Below are 17,676 nucleotides of genomic sequence, written 5' to 3'. Positions count from 1 at the left end.
GCCAGAGGATACATGGAGCAGGTTTAGGAGCTGAGCCCACTCCATACACAGCAGGTGTTGGCTGTATAATACAACTGACACTCTACAGAATTGTTGACGAGTATTATGCAAGTCATCAAATTAACACATAGTAAAGCCTGCTGCTTAGTATCATGTGCCCTACAAGTATGGCAGAAGCCACAGAAGATATATGGAGTAGGATCAGGAGCTAAGCCCACTCAATATGTATCTGTTATCAGCTGTATATTACAGCTGACACTGTACAAAAGTAATATATTATGTAAAGAATTGTTGGACAAACTTTTTCGTAACCTCTTTCCCCATAAAAAAAAATGTCACATGCATATTAAAATGGTACAAAAAATACTATAGCCCAGCTAATAAAAAAAAAACAAGGATTTATACAGCTCTATTGGCAGTAAAATAAAAATGTTATATGTTTCACATAGTGAGAATACTCCTAAGTGGAAATGTCCAAATTGGGCCCAAAGTGTTAATATTTTGTGTGGTCATCATTATTTTCCAGCACTGCCTTAAGCCTCTTGGGCATGGAGTTCACCAGAGCTTCACAGGTTGTCACTGGAGTTCTCTTCCACTCCTCCATGATGACATCACTGAGCTGGTGGATGTTAGAGACCTTGGGCTCCCCCACCTTCCATTTGAGGATACCCCAAAGATGATCAATAGGGTTTTGGAATGGAGACATGTTTGACCAGTCCATCACCTTTATTCTTTGCTACTTAGCAAGGAGTAGTCATCTTGGAGATGTGTTTGGGGTCATTATCATGTTGGAATACTGCCCTGTGGCCCAGTCTCTGAAGGGAAGGGATCATGCTCCTCTTCAGTATGTCACAGTACATGTTGGCATTTACAGTGGGGCAAAAAAGTATTTAGTCAGCCACCAATAGTGCAAGTTCTGTAATTTTCATCATAGGTATACCTCAACTATGAGAGACATAATGAGAAAAAAAATCCATAAAATCATATTGTCTGGATTTTTAAAGATTTTATATGCAAATTATGGTGGAAAATAAGTATTTGGTCACCTACAAACAAGCAAGATTTCTGGCTCTCACAGACCTGTAAATTCTTCTTTAAGAGTCTCCTCAGTCCTTCAGTCATTACCTGTATTAATGGCACCAGTTTGAACTTGTTATCAGTATAAAAGAGACCTGTCCACAACCTCAAACAGTCACACTCCAAACTTCACTATGGCCAAGACCAAAGAGCTGTTGAAGGACACTGGAAACAAAATTGTACACCTGCATCGGGCTGGGAAGACTTTATCTGCAATAGGCAAGCAGCTTGGTGTGAAGAAATCAACTGTGGGAACAATTATTAGAAAATGGAAGCCATACAAGACCACTGATAATCTCCCTTGATCTGATGCTTCACATAAGATCTCACCCCGTGATGTCAAAATAATCTCAAGAACAGTGAGCAAAAATGCCAGAACCACACGGAGGGACATAGTGAATGACCTGCAGAAAGCTGGCTAACACACTACGCCGCCAGCGGCTTAACTCATGCAGTGCCAGATGTGTCCCCCTGCTTAAGCCAGTACATGTCTGGGCCCCTCTGAAGTTTCCTAGAGAGTATTTGGATGATCCAGAAGAGATGTGGTAGAATGTCATATGGTCAGATGAAACCAAAATAGAACTTTTTGGTAAAAACTCAACTCGCCATGTTTGGAGGAGAAAGAATGCTGAGTTGCATCCAAAAAACACCATACTTACTATGAAACATGGGGGTGGAAACATCATGCTTTGGGGCTGTTTTTCAGCAAAGGGAACAAGACGACTGATACGTGTAAAGGAAAGAATGAATGGGGCCATGTATCATGAGATTTTGAGTGAAAACCTCCTTCCATCAGCAAGGGCATTGAAGATGAAACGTGGCTGGGTCTTTCAGCATGACAATGATCCCAAATACAATGCCCAAGCAATGAATGAGTGGTTTCATAAGAAGCATTTCAAGGTCCTGGAGTAGCCTAGTAGTCTCCGGATCTCAACCCCATAGAAAACCTTTTGGAGGGAGTTGAAAATCTGTGTTGCCCAGCGACCACCTCAAAACATCACTGCTCTAGAGGAGATTTGTATGGAGGACTGGGCCAAAATACCAGCAACAATGAGTGAAAACCTTGTGAACGTTTGACCTCTGTCATTGCCAACAAAGGGTATATAACAAAGTATTGAGATGAACTTTTGATATTGACCAAATACTTATTTTCCACCATCATTTGCAAATAAATTCTTTAAAAATCAAACATTGTGATTTTATGGTTTTTGTTTTTCATCATGTCTCTCATAGTTGAGGTATATCTATGATGAAAATGACAGGCCTCTCTCATCTTTTTAAGTGGGAGAACTTGCATAATTGGTGGTTGACTAAATAATTTTTTGCCCCACTGTATAGTTTCCTCAATGAACTGTAGCTCCCCAGAATCAGCAGCACCCAGAGCAGGGGCCCCGACCATGACACTCCCACCACCATGCTTGACTGTAAGCAAGAATCACCAGTTTTTGTATTCTTCACCTTGTGGTCACGACACACGCTTGACACCATCTGAACAAAAGAAATGTATTCTGGTCTCATCAAACAACATGACATGGTTCCAGTAATCCATGTCCTTAGTCTGGTTGTCTTCAGCAAACAGTTTGTGCACTTTCTTGTGCTTCATCTTTAGAAGAAGCTTCCTTCTGTGGTGACAGCCATGCAAACCAATTTGATGCAGTGTGCAGCATTTGATCTAAGCATTAACAGGCTGACCCCTCCACCCTTCCACTACTTTAAAGGGGAGGGGTGGAAAAATGTTTTTTTTTTTTTTATTAATTGGTGCCAGAAAGTTAAACAGATTTGTAAATTACTTCTTTTTGAAAATCTTAATCTTTCAGGTACTTAACAGCTGTTGTATACTACACAGAAAGTTCTTTATTTTTTTTCTGCCTGACCACAGTGCTCTCTGCTGACACCTCTGTAACATATTCAGGAACTGTCCAGACAAGGAGAAAATCCCCATAGAAAACCTGTCCTGCTCTGGACAGTTCCTGACATGGACAGATGTGTCAGCAGAGAACACTGTGGTCAGACAGAAAGGAAATTCCAAAAGAAAATAACTTCCTCTGGAACATACAGCAGCTTGTAAGTACTGGAAAGATTAAGATTTTTTTTATTAGAAGTAATTTACAAATCTGTTTAACTTTCTGGAACCAGTTGATTTAAAAGAAAATGTTTTCCAGTGGAGTACCCCTTTAACCTCTGCAGCAATGCTGGCAGCACTCATATGTCTGTTTCTCAAAGACAACATTTGGATATAACACTGAGCACATGCACTCAACTTCTTTGCGAGGCCTGTTCTAAATAAAACCTGTCCTGTGAAACCACTGTATGGTCTTACCCACTGTGCTGCAGCTCATTTTCAGAGCCTTGGCAATCTTCTTAGTCTATGCCATCTTTATATAGAGCAACAATTGTTTTTTTTTATATTCTCATAAAGTTCTTTGATACAGATCCATTGATCAGTATTAGAGAGTGTGAGAGTGATAACACAAATTTTAAGACACCTGCTCCCATTCACACCTGACACCTTGTAACGCTAATGAGTCCCTTGACACCGGGGAAAGAAAATTGCTAATTGGGCTCAATTTGGACATTTGCACTTAGGGGTGTACTCACTTTTGTTGCCAAGGTTTAGACATTTAAGGAGAAGTTTCATGTCGAAAAACTTTTTAGATCAGGGACACAACATTAAACACTGTTATACAGGCTGTGCACTACTTTACATTTCTTCAGTGCTGTCACATGAAAAGATATAATAAAATATGTACAAAAATGTGAGGGGTGGAATCACTTAAATGAAATACTGTATATAGCTAAGAAATGTATTTTCAAACCCTATGTATGTAAATATAAAAATGTTTATTGTTTCTCATACTTTCACCTATTTGGAACTAAAGGTAAAGCCTTGGTCTATATCATGTTTGGGCTGTATGTCACTGTGTTGTACGTTGTGATACCATATATAAAGCATGGCATACCTGCAGGAGGCCGACTGACTTTCATAAACCGAATGCAGTCTACTGGTCACTATTTTATTCCATTTCCTTTAATTTATACTTTTTATTTGTAAGACTCAAAAGTGTAGTGAGCCATGATTTTGGGTCTCACAGAAAAATGCACACATTTGGGAAATAGCCCAAATGTTTAGTCTATTATGGTGAATGGGTTTACCAAAGTATACAGCACCAAGCGGGGAATAGGATTACAGTACTATGGTGGCGAAGGAAGGTAAAATCCCACAGCAGATCACAATTGCCTTTATGTGACTATGTCTATATGTGTTATATTAGCTCTTTAGAACCAGTTAAAATGCTGAAAAAAATTTGGCAACATATTCCCTCCCTGTTGACAGGACAATGTCACCCACGTTCCCTCTTCAACCAACACGTCTTCTCTCCCCAATGAAAGCACATCCCCCTACTGTACATTTCTGTCATCCATGCTGTCTTTTTTTTTTTTTTTTTTGCCTGTTTTGGCTCCGCTAAACCTGAGAAACCAACTGGGTGGTAAGAACCGCTAATAATGGAGAACAATGAGGGAGATTTATCAAAATCTGTGTAGCAGAAAACTTAACCAGTTGCCCATAGCAACCAATTAGATTGCTAATTTTCAGAGGCTTTTTTGAAAATGAAAGGAGCGATCTGATTGGTTGCTATGAGCAACTGGTCAACTTTTCCTCTATGCAGGTTTTGATAAATCTGTCCCAATGTGCTTTCCTCCCTTTGCCGTTGGAGGAACCCAGGCATTGGGATTGCTTCTGCCCCCCCCCCCCCCAACCTACCCTATTTATTTTATATTTGTGTGTTGATCGTTCTGTCTCTGTTACAAAAAAAAGAGTAATCTCCTTTTCCGACAGTGATGTAAGAAAGCCTTAAAAACAAGATTCTGTTTTGTGTTGTTTCCCTGTCTGTACTGACTGGAACTTCATTACCAAATGCTGATCGTGCTTGTGCAGGGCCTTCTGGTGGCATACATTGTACATTCATGATCACTCAAAATAGTATTCATTTTAAAAGTACCAATCTCTGTTCCATCTTAGATGGCTTAAAGTTCTTACTTGTAATCATCGACTGATATATGTTCTTTTTTTATAGACAAACCACACAACCCTATGGTAAATGCCGGAGCGATTGTGAGTTGTTCATTGATTAAAGTAAGTATGGCAGTGTTTTTTACATAGCTTACAGAACAGGGCGATGGGTACGTAGATCAGATATATTGGATAGAGCAGTACTAAGAAATTCCTCATCCAAGAAGTGTGTAACTCCTAACACAGAGTCTAAGGAACCTAATTGAATATGTATAAAATTATAAGGCATACATTTAAATGTATTGAACAATAGCATTTCAAAAATACTGAAGCAGTATATAAACTGCGCACACTTAAAATTAACCTTTTCAATGAGAGCAGAAATGTAATTTAAAAACATTCTACATACGGTATGTAACAGTGTATCTGTCACCAATTGTCAGGATGTACTTAGTAGAACCTTATGATATATTATTTTGCTGACATTCATATAAAATAGCAGTGGACCCAAAATGGGCCGAGCTTTGCTAATGTGCACCGTGCCAAAAAAATGCTAGTTAGTAAATACCCCCTGTATCTTTTTTAGTTTTTGTGTCTGCAGTGAAACTGCAGTAAGGGGGTCTAACCAGTAGTAAAATACAGGGTGGGCAATTTATATGGATATAACTTAATAAAATGTGAATGGTTGATGATATGAACTTCCTGTTTGTGGCACATTAGTATATGTGAGGGAGGGGGGGAAACTTTTCAAGATGGGTGGCGACCATGGCGGCCATTTTAAAGTCGGCCATTTTGAATCCAACTTTAGTTTTTTCAATAGGAAGAGGGTCATGTGACACATCAAACTTATTGGGAATTTCACAAGAAAAACAATGATGTGCTTGGTTTTAACATAACTTTATTCTTTCATGAGTTATTTACAAGTTTCTGACCACTTATAAAATGTGTTCAATGTGCTGCCCATTGTGTTGGATTGTCAATGCAACCCTCTTCTCCCACTCTTCACACTTCACAACTTCAAAATGGCCGCCATGGTCACCACCCATTTTGAAAAGTTTCCCCCCTCACATATACTAATGTGCCACAAACAGGAAGTTAATATCACCAACCATTCCCATTTTATTAAGGTGTAGCCATAGAAATGGCCCACCCTGTATTATAAGAGGGCTGAATAAGACTGGAAACTTTCATGCATGTTTACCAGCAGACATATTGTAAAGTTGCATAGATAAAATACAGCTGCAGTGAGGGAGTTACCAGAGAATAATCACAGTCAAGCTACGTTCACGCATCGATACTTGAACAGTTTTTTTCACCCATGAAACTGCTAATTTACAGATAAAAGATGGACTTATTTTTTACCATTTGAGTTCTATAGAGCTCAATAGTAAACCAGCTTGTTTGTGCAGGCATGCATTACCTTTAGGCTGCGTTTATACTACAGAATGTTTCCAGGCGAAGATTTCGAAGGTGGCCTGCTGCACAGACATTGCCGGTCCTAATAGACGGAAATGTATTCCACCATAAGAATGAACAAGTTAAAGGGGAACTCCGGTGAAAACCTTTTTTCTTTTAAATCAACTGGTGGCAGAAAGTTAAACATATTTGTAAATTACTTCTATTAAATAATCTTAATCCTTCCAGTACTTATTAGCTGCTGAATGCTACAGAGGAAATTCCTTTCTTTTTGGAACACTGATGACATTACAAGCACAGTGCTATCTGCTGACATCTCTGTCCATTTTAGCAACCGTGGATATTAGATGTATGCTAAGGGCAGCATGGTGGCTCAGTGGTTAGCACTGCTGCCTTGCAGTGCTGGGGACTTGGGTTCAAATGCCACTAAGGACAACAATAAATAAAGCATTATTATTATTATAACAACGTCAGCAGAGAGAACTGTGCTCGTGATGTCATCAGAGAGCATTCCAAAAAGAAAAGAATTTCCGCTGTAGGATTCAGCAGCTAATAAGTACAGGAAGGATTAAGATTTTTTAATAGAAGTAATTTACAAATATGTTTAACTTTCTGCCACCAGTTGATTTAAAAGAAAAAAGGTTTTCACCAGAGTACCCTTTTAATTCTTTTGGCGAAACAGTGCAGGTCCTTCTTTATCTGGTCCCTTTACTGCCCAAAAACCAGAATAGTGGTGATAAAGATAGTGCTGACTTGACATATTCTGCTTTTTATAATGTTTTTTTTTTTTTTTTTTTTTTTTTTTTTTTTTTTAGCAAGGAGCTAATAAGGCTGAAAAGTTTGATTATGTAAGTATTTCACATTATTTATCCTCCAGTATATTGGGTCCATTTGTTATTTGCTATTAATAATGGTTTCTACAAATGTTCATTTAGTATGGGAAAGACTCAGATATTGATTTCCACATGAATTGTATCCACTATTAGTGTACATTCACACGTGCATATTTTGCTGTGGACCCATTAGGTAGTAAAAGCTTCTGCAGTAGCAAAATCAGCTGCAGAAAATCTGCCGCAAAATATGCATGTGTAAACCTGCCTTTAGGATCAATTCACAAGTACAGTATCCTGAGCATATTTGATGCACAGGATTTGAATCTGTACATTTTATGCTGCAGATTTCAATGAAACTAAATAACTGAACACAGTATCAAATCTGCAGCAAAAAATCCTGCACATCAAATATACGCAGGATAATGTCAGAACATACCCTTAAAGTGTGAGTCTAAAGCCGCTCTCTGGCCCAATCTACTCAGCAAGTTCCATGCACGAGCTCCATTTATCAGAAAGGGGCTCGTGCGTGGAACTTGCTGGGCATCATTCGGTTGTCGTGGCAACTATACCATCCAGCATCAGCTGCGTCTCTCTGTACCAATCTGTACAGATCAGGTGGAAGAGCAGCTTTGGACTTACATTTAACTATATACATTTGGTATGTACTCTCTATTTCAATCACTCTAATTTATATGAATAATCCTAAAGGGAGCGAAGCAACAAATAGCATAAATTATTGATAGATTCCATGATCATGCTGCTTTTGTTCTAGAGAAAAAAAACTTTAGGCCATGTTCAAACAATGTAAAGAAGGCTGTAAATGGCAAAAAAAAAAGCCAATTTGTGAAACTGGCCTATCTGTCTTTTTAGCAGTTGAGTATGCACATAAAATAACACTATTTTTGGCTATTATATGAAATATATTCATTATCAGCAGTTTTTGCCTATGCAGTCTCCCATGCACTGCACACATGCCTGTTCACCTGTATAGCTCTATAGTACACCTTCAGGAGCTGCAGCAACATGGAGGACATTGTAAAGCATTAATGAGCAGTATAGCTGCAAATCCTGCACTAAGAAAGAACGGCAACAGTGTCATCTTTATCTCTGCCTTTCTGAAGCCTTATTACAAGGTGCATCACAAAGTTTCTCATCACTGTTTTAACTTAGAGGAAAGAGCTTAAACAACAGCTAAGCTTTAACACTAAGCTTTAACACTAAGTCGCAGCCAGTGTATTGTGCCAGGCTCAGGGGGGACTGTCTACTTGCCATTTTCCCTGTGGATTCCCATCTAGCTCACTATAATTAACAGGTACTTCTGTATAGGGAAATACCTGTCAAAGATAGGGTGCCCCAGGAATCCTGCCCCCTTTCAAAAACTGTTGCTGGTTATTAAGCTATAGAGTCCCCTCCAAGTCAGGGCTGTTGGTAGGTATGGGTCTATACATTACTCGTACCATTGGTTTTGTTTTTTCTTTAGCACATGTGTGTGAAACAGTTGTCCTATTCTTCTTGGTTCTTGTACTGACTGGTTAGGCAGTCGGCAGACTTTCATCTAAAACCTCTCCATACAAGGAGAAGATGAAAGCTTCCATCTATTATATTACAAGACATGTAAACCTGTCCTCACAGCACCCTGTCTTTATAGACAGCTCAGCACAATTGCAATACAAAGGTTGCTAATAGCCAGTTACCTACAGCACATTGCTATTATTTATACAATGCCTTCATTTTAAGGATATGTTAACCAGGGGTGTAAATTGAATTTCCTGGAAATCTAAAACATGGCCCCACTACAATGTGCCATTCATAATTCTGGTGTTTTCTTATGTTGCAGAGGGGCATTTTGGCCTCCTCAGGCAGCAGGACCCGGTTATGACTGCTACCCCTATAGTTACATCTGTCCACCTAATGTGTGCCGTGCCGGTGAGAAGAAGCTGCTGCTAATGTACTGATACTTATTGGCTGGCCTGCACAATAGCAGTAAACTCTCTATTACTCTTATGTGGATTATCTTAAGTGGGGTAGAAATGGGGGTACAGAGCTACTGAGCATGTGACCACAGGCACATATGAACTAGATGTTCAGAGATGGAATTAAAATAACACAAGGTGCAACATAACACATTTTAACAATATCTAGACATTCTTTGAAAGGATTCCAGTTACAAACATGTTATGGATTGTTTCATCTTAGAGCGTTGATTCATATTTTAAGCAAAGCTGTCACATGAATAATGCATATGAGGTCACTGGCATTGTAACATAATCTTTAATAGAAGGATACAGGCGATGTCTGTGAATCCTGTGGGCGAGTGTTCATTTTGCCTAAAAAATACATTTATGGCCCGTTGTGTTAGAGAGGCATGGCCTAGGGTCTTGTGTGCACTAGTGCCACAGAGCCTTTGTACTGTACATCACTGCCCTCCATCCACTGACTGGCCAGCCAGGCTCAACTTACACCATCGAGCCTTGTTGAAGTCCTGCACTGTAGTTTCACATGGCTTCAGTGAGGTTTGGCGATACAAGCCAAGTCAACCCTGTCTGTCAATGGTTGAGAAGGGAGGGGGGCTGATTTACAGCACAAAGGGATTGCTGCCCTGGGGCACAGAAGACCCTAGGTCATGTCTCTCTGACACTACAACAGGCCAGAAAATGCATTTCTCGTGAGATTAAAAAAAAAAAAAAAACTCATCTACGGGATTCACATACATTATCTGTATCCTTTAACTGAACAGTATGTGCCAGTGGTTTCATATGTATTTTTCATGCGACAGATTTGCTTTAATAAATTTGCTTTCACATCCCGATTGCTAAATTCTCCTAACAAATTCTCCTAACAATCTAAACTAAGATACATACATAGGAAATCATACATTGTTGCAGCATGCCCTGACACTTTTTGCGAAGTGATAAGCAAACTGATTGTCCTAAAATTGGGACAAACCACAATATCTACATTGGCGTGTAGTTTCATAGACATATCTGTTACAAGTTCAGTGACCAAGCCCTACCTTTGCCTCCACCTCATTTATCACCTATTCTGTCAATCATTTGATTAAAACAGCCATCTTGGTCTGCAAAATAAAGGTATTTTCACACTTAAAACTTCTCTACTTTTGTGGTATATCTCAACAAACCGGCAGATTGGTATGCAAATGAATACAACAGCTGCGCACGTGCCAGATTTATTTTGTTCAATGGGCCCAACATAGTCTAAAAGTACAAGAAGATAGCATAGAAATCCGGCACAGCCGCTACTGGTACCCAACTGGATTTACGGCTAAGGTTGTATGCAAGCTAACTTGTGCTGAATATAGCAGACTAGCGGTGCTCAGCCATATATATATATATATATATATATATATATATATATATATATATAATAGATTTTGATAATCTTTCTTGTAGTAATAGAGATATGATGGCACTCACCACTTCTTGCTTTTCTTTCTTCTTTATTAGAAGTTCCTCATAATTCCGGGGGGGAGGAACACACAGTGGAAGGGGGGTACAACACAAAAGGCTACAGCGCTGTTTCACACTTGTGCTTCGTTGGGCCTCAGGCTCGACAAAGCGCAAGCAAGTGAAAAATGGTGCTGTAGTCTTTTGTATTGTACCCCCCCTTCCACTATGTGTGTCTCCTCCCCCCCCCCCCCCCCCCCCCCCCGGAATTATGAAGAACTTCTAATAAAGAAGAAAGAAAAGCAAGAAGTGGTGAGTGCCATCATATCTCTACTACTACAAGCAAAACTGTTTGCAGTTTTTTTGTGGGACTCAAAGGCGTGGCTGCCGTGGTATACAGTATGTCAGCCTACTGTTATGCCAGTTTGCTAATGTTTACCACAAATGTAGTTGTAAAATCCTACTGAGATCCACTCTATGCTCTCCTATTGTGAATTCTGTCATTACTTATTTATATTGTGCCGATAGCTTTAATTGGGGCTGTACACGTAAACTTGTTGAATTACAAAATCATATATAGCAAGTTGAAGAGTACCTGTCATCAAACCATATTTTCTAAACTAACTCAGATTATATTCCCGAACTACTCCTAACACCCCCCCCCCCCCTGCCCTTAAAAAAAAAATTCTGAGGTTTTAAAAGCTTTGTATCATACCTTTCCCCTTGCACACATTGTGTGAGCTCCCGGCAGGAGAAAGTGGACATTCCCCAGCAGGTGCAACGTCACTGAAGCCTGCGAGAGCTGTACCTCACCATGCCCCTCAAGCACTTCCTGAGTTTGGTCTCCTGCCAGGCCAGGAGGAGACCAAACTATCTGTTTGACTTGTGGCAGGGAACAGAACATCAAAAACTTACAAAGGTTGAGAATTTTTACAGCAAGTAAATAGCAAAGTGTCTTATAATTACATAAGGAACATCACATAAAAGATTTGGTGACAGGTAATCTTTAAGGGAAAAACCCTATACATATTATTTCCATTAAAGGGGGTTTAGTGATATGCTGCAATTCTTAGCAAGAGGGCAGGGGAAAATAACAGCGTTTTAATGTTTCTCACAATTTTTCTGTTCCTAAGGTCATGCAGTTTCTGAAAAAGATGGCAGGAAACGAATTAATTGGCTTCAGCAATGCAACGTAAGGACAACTGATGTATCAGTCGCGCCAAAGTCAAGTGTGGAGGGCTCGCATGTCCTACTGTAATTATCCTGTCACAGATCTTACATTCTTACACAAACATACACCATATTGTGGTTTTCTGCTTTTGTGTATTTGCCAGCATGTATATATAATCTCTTAACATGCCCATCTTTTACTACCATGATATTTTTGAGTCCAAAATTACATGGATGAGTTCCTTAATGTAGCTTTATAGCAGTCAGTCAGTTTCTACATATACATATGTGGTAGCCCTTGGGGGGTGTATGGTAGGGATGGTATGATGTTGGTATATGAGGGGTTAATATTAACCCAGTCACTTGTGACGCCAGGGTGAGGGCTAGTATGCTGAATCTATGTTCCGGCCTATCGCTGCCCTTCCCAGAAGCGATAGGTGTAATGAAATGACTGAAGGTCCACAAGCAGATTTAACTTGAACTTGAATAACTTTACTGCAGTGCTTGCAATATCCAATGCGTAGTAACAGTCTCATATAACAGTTCTTAGGTTGCTTAGCGACTGGCAGAATTTGCAGACCTTGCATTAAACTTATAGTCTTTGAATTTAGGGAGTGATGTGCAGATCCGTCCGGATTTAGGGGAAATATTGGGTCCGGTGATACTGCAGAGTGCTTAGGGGATGACACACTGTATAATTTAGATCATTCAGCCGTTGCCGCAAGGCTCAGGCCTAACTCACTGCGATTACTGCTATACAGGTCTTGCTTGCTTGCTATCCCAGGAACAAGAGAGAGATAAGATGGCCGCCGCTACCTTATATGGGCAGGGGGCGTGGCGATTTTGATTGGTCCGAACGTCTGCCACTCACTTTACATGGTATCATGGGATTGCTTACATCACAGGATCTATATACATTGCAAAACCCAAAATGAGGCTAGAGATACCAAAGTGAGGCCTGGAACGCATCCAGAATGAGGCTTGGAACGGATCACATGACCCGAAGGCCCTGCGACACCATGGAAACAAGTAATTAACCATTTATATGCCGAAATAATACTATATACATTATTCTATGGATAAATTAGGAATCTATACACTATAATAGAAGCGACTAGGGGCGGACTGACTAACAGATATCACTAAGTCCTAGGGACTCTGGCTACGGGGACCCATAGATAAATAAGTACCGTATGAAATGCGGCACTGGGACACCACAAACTCCCTTACTAAACATAAGTCGGCCTCAACGTCTGTCCCTTGAGACAGAGGGACTAGAATTAGAACAGGATGCTATAGAACAGGATGATTTATATTTAAGCTAGACATCCTACTTAGACATTTGAATACTATCTAGACATTTGAATGCTATCTAGACACTTGAATGCTATCTAGACACTTAAAGGAGCTATCTATACTTTAGTTTCTAGCTTCCTATATAACTTTATAAAACTTATTATACATTTTTTTTAAAGCTTACTAGACATTAGTTCAGCTCTCTATACTGTTAGCTTCAAGCTGACTAGACATTTTGTTATCTCACACATTTTATGCCAACAACAAGTTACCTGTTAGTTAGTATACGAAAGGTATACTGTCTAGTCCTAAGCTAGGTCACAGTAAGGGTGGCTGCTAGGGTCTATCGACTACACGCTACGTACCCCTAGAGCACTTCTCAAACAACCTAATAGGTTATTCTGAAAATTACGTTTCTACTTTTGTACTAGCAAGAGCATCTACTGGCCAGGCAGAGCATCTTACACACGCAATGAAAAAAGAAGAGAAGAAGTGTACCTAACAGTGGCAGGAATTGGGTATCAATGTGCTACAATTCCTTAAGTGTTACTTAAGTGAGATGTTTATTTGTTTTTGTGTATGTATTAGAGAAATTTTGAAGTAGTACATTAAGTGAGTAATGTAGCGTACTGATATGTGCAAGTACTATTTGAAAGGGAATCCTCCCTATCATTTTTGGTTGAGACAGGTGCTAGCGATGGGCGACAGCAATAATACTACCCTCGGAGGAGCCGAGGTGTCCCCTATTGGGTTACTACTAAACCCCTTTGATTTACGATACATTTGTGTGTACGAGAATTGGATTCAGTAGTATTGAGTGTGTACGTGCAGTACGTCGATATTTTCCATGCACAACTCTAAGCTATTTTAATGTATATAGACATTTGACTATATTTTTCTATGTACAGACCTTACTGACTATTTATGTACAAGGACAGCTTTCTGTGTACAAAACCATATACATATTTACTATATATTTATTAACACTCCAACATATTTCAGGTGCATTCACTCAATAAGTGCGACATTTTTCATAAGAGTTCTTATGAGGATGGTGGTATATACATGAAGCAGGCATGTAAGGATCAACAGTCCACCTACACTAGGAGTTCAATGAAAAATAAACACGGCCTTAACCACAACTCAGCCGGGTACAGTCCTTGATGAATCTCCTACAGGCTAGGATTCTCTTGACTTAATAGTCAGGCACAAGCTTAGTGGTTACGTTGCTGAACGTTAAACTGAAACAAACTTAGCACAGTCTTGCTAGGCACTTTTCTTGAACTTGGTTACTGTAAGACAAAATAGTTAGACAGAGAAAAAAACAATAAGACATTACTTTAGAGTCTCTTTAGAAGATGTTCTTCTTTACTCTTGTAGTGCCTTTCTTGGTTCCCCTATATCTGCCAACATCAGGGGCAGGATCAGATTTGACATAGCTTTGCCACACCACATTGGTGAGAATGGAGTTGTGGAAAGCAGCTTGAGAAGGGGTTATAGGCTTACTAGCCGGGATCACAGTGGGACAATAGGGCTTGAGCACCATCTCCAAATTAGGAGCAACCCATGACCCTTTCGTTGCTACCTGAGGAATTGGCAAACTCTCACTGCTCTGAGAGGGCCTTGGTACATCTGTGGGTACCCCAGGGTTAGACAAACTCTCACTGCTCAGAGAGGGTCTAGGTACCGACTTGGGTGGCCGCAATTTTGGCCTGTTTTCTTCACCCTGTGTAGAACTTGACTCTCGATGGTATGAAGAAGATGAAGAACTTGGTTCTTTGCTGTACGTAGAAGATGATGCACTTGACTCTTTACTGTACACAGAAGATGATGAACTTGACTCTTTACTGTAAACAGAAGATGAACTTTTCTCTTGAAGCTCCTCCTTGGGTACGCTGGTGGAGGCTTTAGGAGCAGACCTTGTCGGCCTCAAGTTGAAGGGATCAGACTCCCAATCCGTTGACGGGAAATATTTAAAGGGAAGCTGTGCTGGGGCTGCTGGTCTGGTGACCGCTGCAGCCCATTCTCCACGAAGGCTCTGGACGGGGGTGTACTCCACAATTTCACCCACCTCCAAGGTATTGACCTTTTTATGGAGATATGGCCTTTGCACTGCTCTCCGGTTTACGAGGATGGTCTGCCCAGTGTGGCAGTCAAGGAGTGTCCCATAACCTCTGACCTTGTCGAACTTGGCCACAGTTGCTCTTCTCCTTTCTAATGGCTCCTCCCCTTCTCGGGGGTGACCCCATTTACGGATGTACAATGCCTCCATTTCTTTGGTATTTTCTTGATACCGCACTCTTTCTTCGTAAGGCAAATGTACGTGTTTTGGAGCGTAGAGTTCTTTGTATCGGGCCTTTAGCTTTTCCATCAATTCAGCCAGCTCGGCTTCTTGACAGGCCCTTTCCCCTTCTGCAGTTGGGATTGGTTGAAGTGTCTTCCCAGGTAACGGTTGAAGTGCATGTACTCGATCAGCTCCGGCTCATCTCCGAACACCCATTGCGGTAATTTTGGTGAGCACGGTCGTGCACTTGGCAAGGTTGATCGAGGGATGACCTCAGGGCTGGAGGAGGAAGAATAGGCTGCCTCTGGCGGGGTACTCACAGCAGACTCCTCCGACGGGATCTCGGCCCACGAGCCCCAGGTCCTGTGTTGAGGGGACGATCTCACCGGTGACGCACCTCCAGGTGTCCCTGCACTGTTCGCTGGAGGTGTCTCTGGCCAATTGTCGTCATCATCAGGCAGTGGGGGAAGATTGCAGGCCACCTCTTCATCTAATGGCAACCGCTGCAGACGGTCAGCAAGCTCTTGAAAAAGATGGGCTGCGACTGCCACAACTTTCCGTGTTTCCGGCGCCATTTTGCCAACTTGACCACGTGGAACGCTGCTCTCCGCCATGTCTGTATCCTCCGGCTCTTTCTGCAGACTGGAGAGGTTGCTCTGTATGGCGTCTTTTATAGTGGGCTTCTCCAAAATGGCGCTGGGCAGGAAGGACACTATTGGTGCAGCCCTGACTTCCGGTCCCTCCAGAAACGACTCCTGCATCTCTGAGTTCCCTTTCGGCTGGGATACAGCAACTTGGCGTCCACGCCCAGGGGAGGGGCGGGGTGTGGCGCAGCGCAGGCTTTCTTCGCGCTTTTTCCGGCAGCAGTTCGGCTCCGCCTGTGCCGACCGGACCAGAGGATCGCAGCATGAGCTCATTACGCAGTTTACACATTTTAACTGTAGACAGATCTTCGCCTCCCCCCTTACTTTTCTCTTGGCCCCCTTGTATGATGCACCACAAGCACCGTTCCTGTACACAGCAACACATGAATAAAGTTCTTTTCTTAGGGGGGAGTACACTTTCCCTAGTGGCAATAGTAGGCACACACCCGAATCCTGTTCGTGACGCCAAAAAGGCTTTGTGGTAGACTTGGGGGGTGTATGGTAGGGATGGTATGATGTTGGTATATGAGGGATTAATATTAACCCAGTCACTCGTGACGCCAGGGTGAGGGCTGGTATGCTGAATCTATGTTCCGGCCTATCGCCGCCCTTCCCAGAAGCGATAGGTGCAATGAAATGACTGAATGTCCACAAGCAGATTTAACTTGAACTTGAATAACTTTACTGCAGTGCTTGCAATATCCAATGCGTAGTAACAGTCTCATATAACAGTTCTTAGTTTGCTTAGCGACTGGAAGAAGTTACGGACCTTGCATTAAACTTAGTCTCTGAATCTAGGGACTGATGTGCAGATCCGTCCAGATTTAGGGGAAATATTGGGTCCGGTGATACTGCAGAGTGCTTAGGGGATGACACACTGTATAATTTAGATCATTCAGCCGTTGTCGCAAGGCTCAGGCCTAACTCACTGCGATTACTGCTATACAGTTCTTGCTTGCTTGCTATCCCAGGAACAAGAGAGAGATAAGATGGCCGCCGCTACCTTATATGGGCAGGGGGCGTGGCGATTTTGATTGGTCCGAACGTCTGCCACTCACTTTACATGGTATCATGGGATTGCTTACATCACAGGATCTATATACATTGCAAAACCCAAAATGAGGCTAGAGATACCAAAGTGAGGCTTGGAACGCATCACATGACCCGAAGGCCCTGCGACACCATGGAAAAGTAATTAACCATTTATATGCCGAAATAATACTATATACATTATTCTATGGATAAATTAGGAATCTATACACTATAATAGAAGCGACTAGGGGCGGACTGACTAACAGATATTACTAAGTCCTAGGGACTCTGGCTACGGGGACCCATAGATAAATAAGTACCGTATGAAATGCGGTACTGGGACACCTCACATACATTTTTTACATTACTTGTCATTTAATCTCTTGGTTTGCAGCCACTGCTAGAGGGAGAGCCTACAGCATGTAACATTATTAGTTCAAACTATAACAGTATGCAGTAGGCTCAGACTCCCTCTAGTGGTGGCTGCAGGTGACAAAAATGTTATGTT

At 41.3% G+C, this 17,676-nt stretch overlaps 1 protein-coding gene across 8 annotated transcripts in view; it reads left to right on the top strand.

Moving 5' to 3' along the window:
• Positions 1-17,676, top strand: part of GLS2 (glutaminase 2) — a 91,415-nt gene that overhangs the window by 57,980 nt on the left and 15,759 nt on the right. For 7 of the 8 annotated variants that reach the window (XM_056562394.1, XM_056562393.1, XM_056562392.1 and 4 more), the window contains 3 exons: positions 5,154-5,212; positions 7,321-7,353; positions 11,876-11,934. In XM_056562394.1, coding sequence (XP_056418369.1) covers positions 5,154-5,212; positions 7,321-7,353; positions 11,876-11,934 — 151 coding nt within the window. Of the gene's footprint in view, positions 1-2,902; positions 3,142-5,153; positions 5,213-7,320; positions 7,354-11,875; positions 11,935-17,676 lie in introns of those variants that run through there. The other variant, XM_056562399.1, reaches the window with a different exon arrangement.

Source organism: Hyla sarda, chromosome 2, assembly GCF_029499605.1.
Source record: "Hyla sarda isolate aHylSar1 chromosome 2, aHylSar1.hap1, whole genome shotgun sequence".
Classification (NCBI taxonomy): Eukaryota; Metazoa; Chordata; class Amphibia; order Anura; family Hylidae; genus Hyla; species Hyla sarda.
Note: the sequence above shows the minus strand (reverse complement) of the source record. Positions and strands in the feature narration are given on the sequence as shown.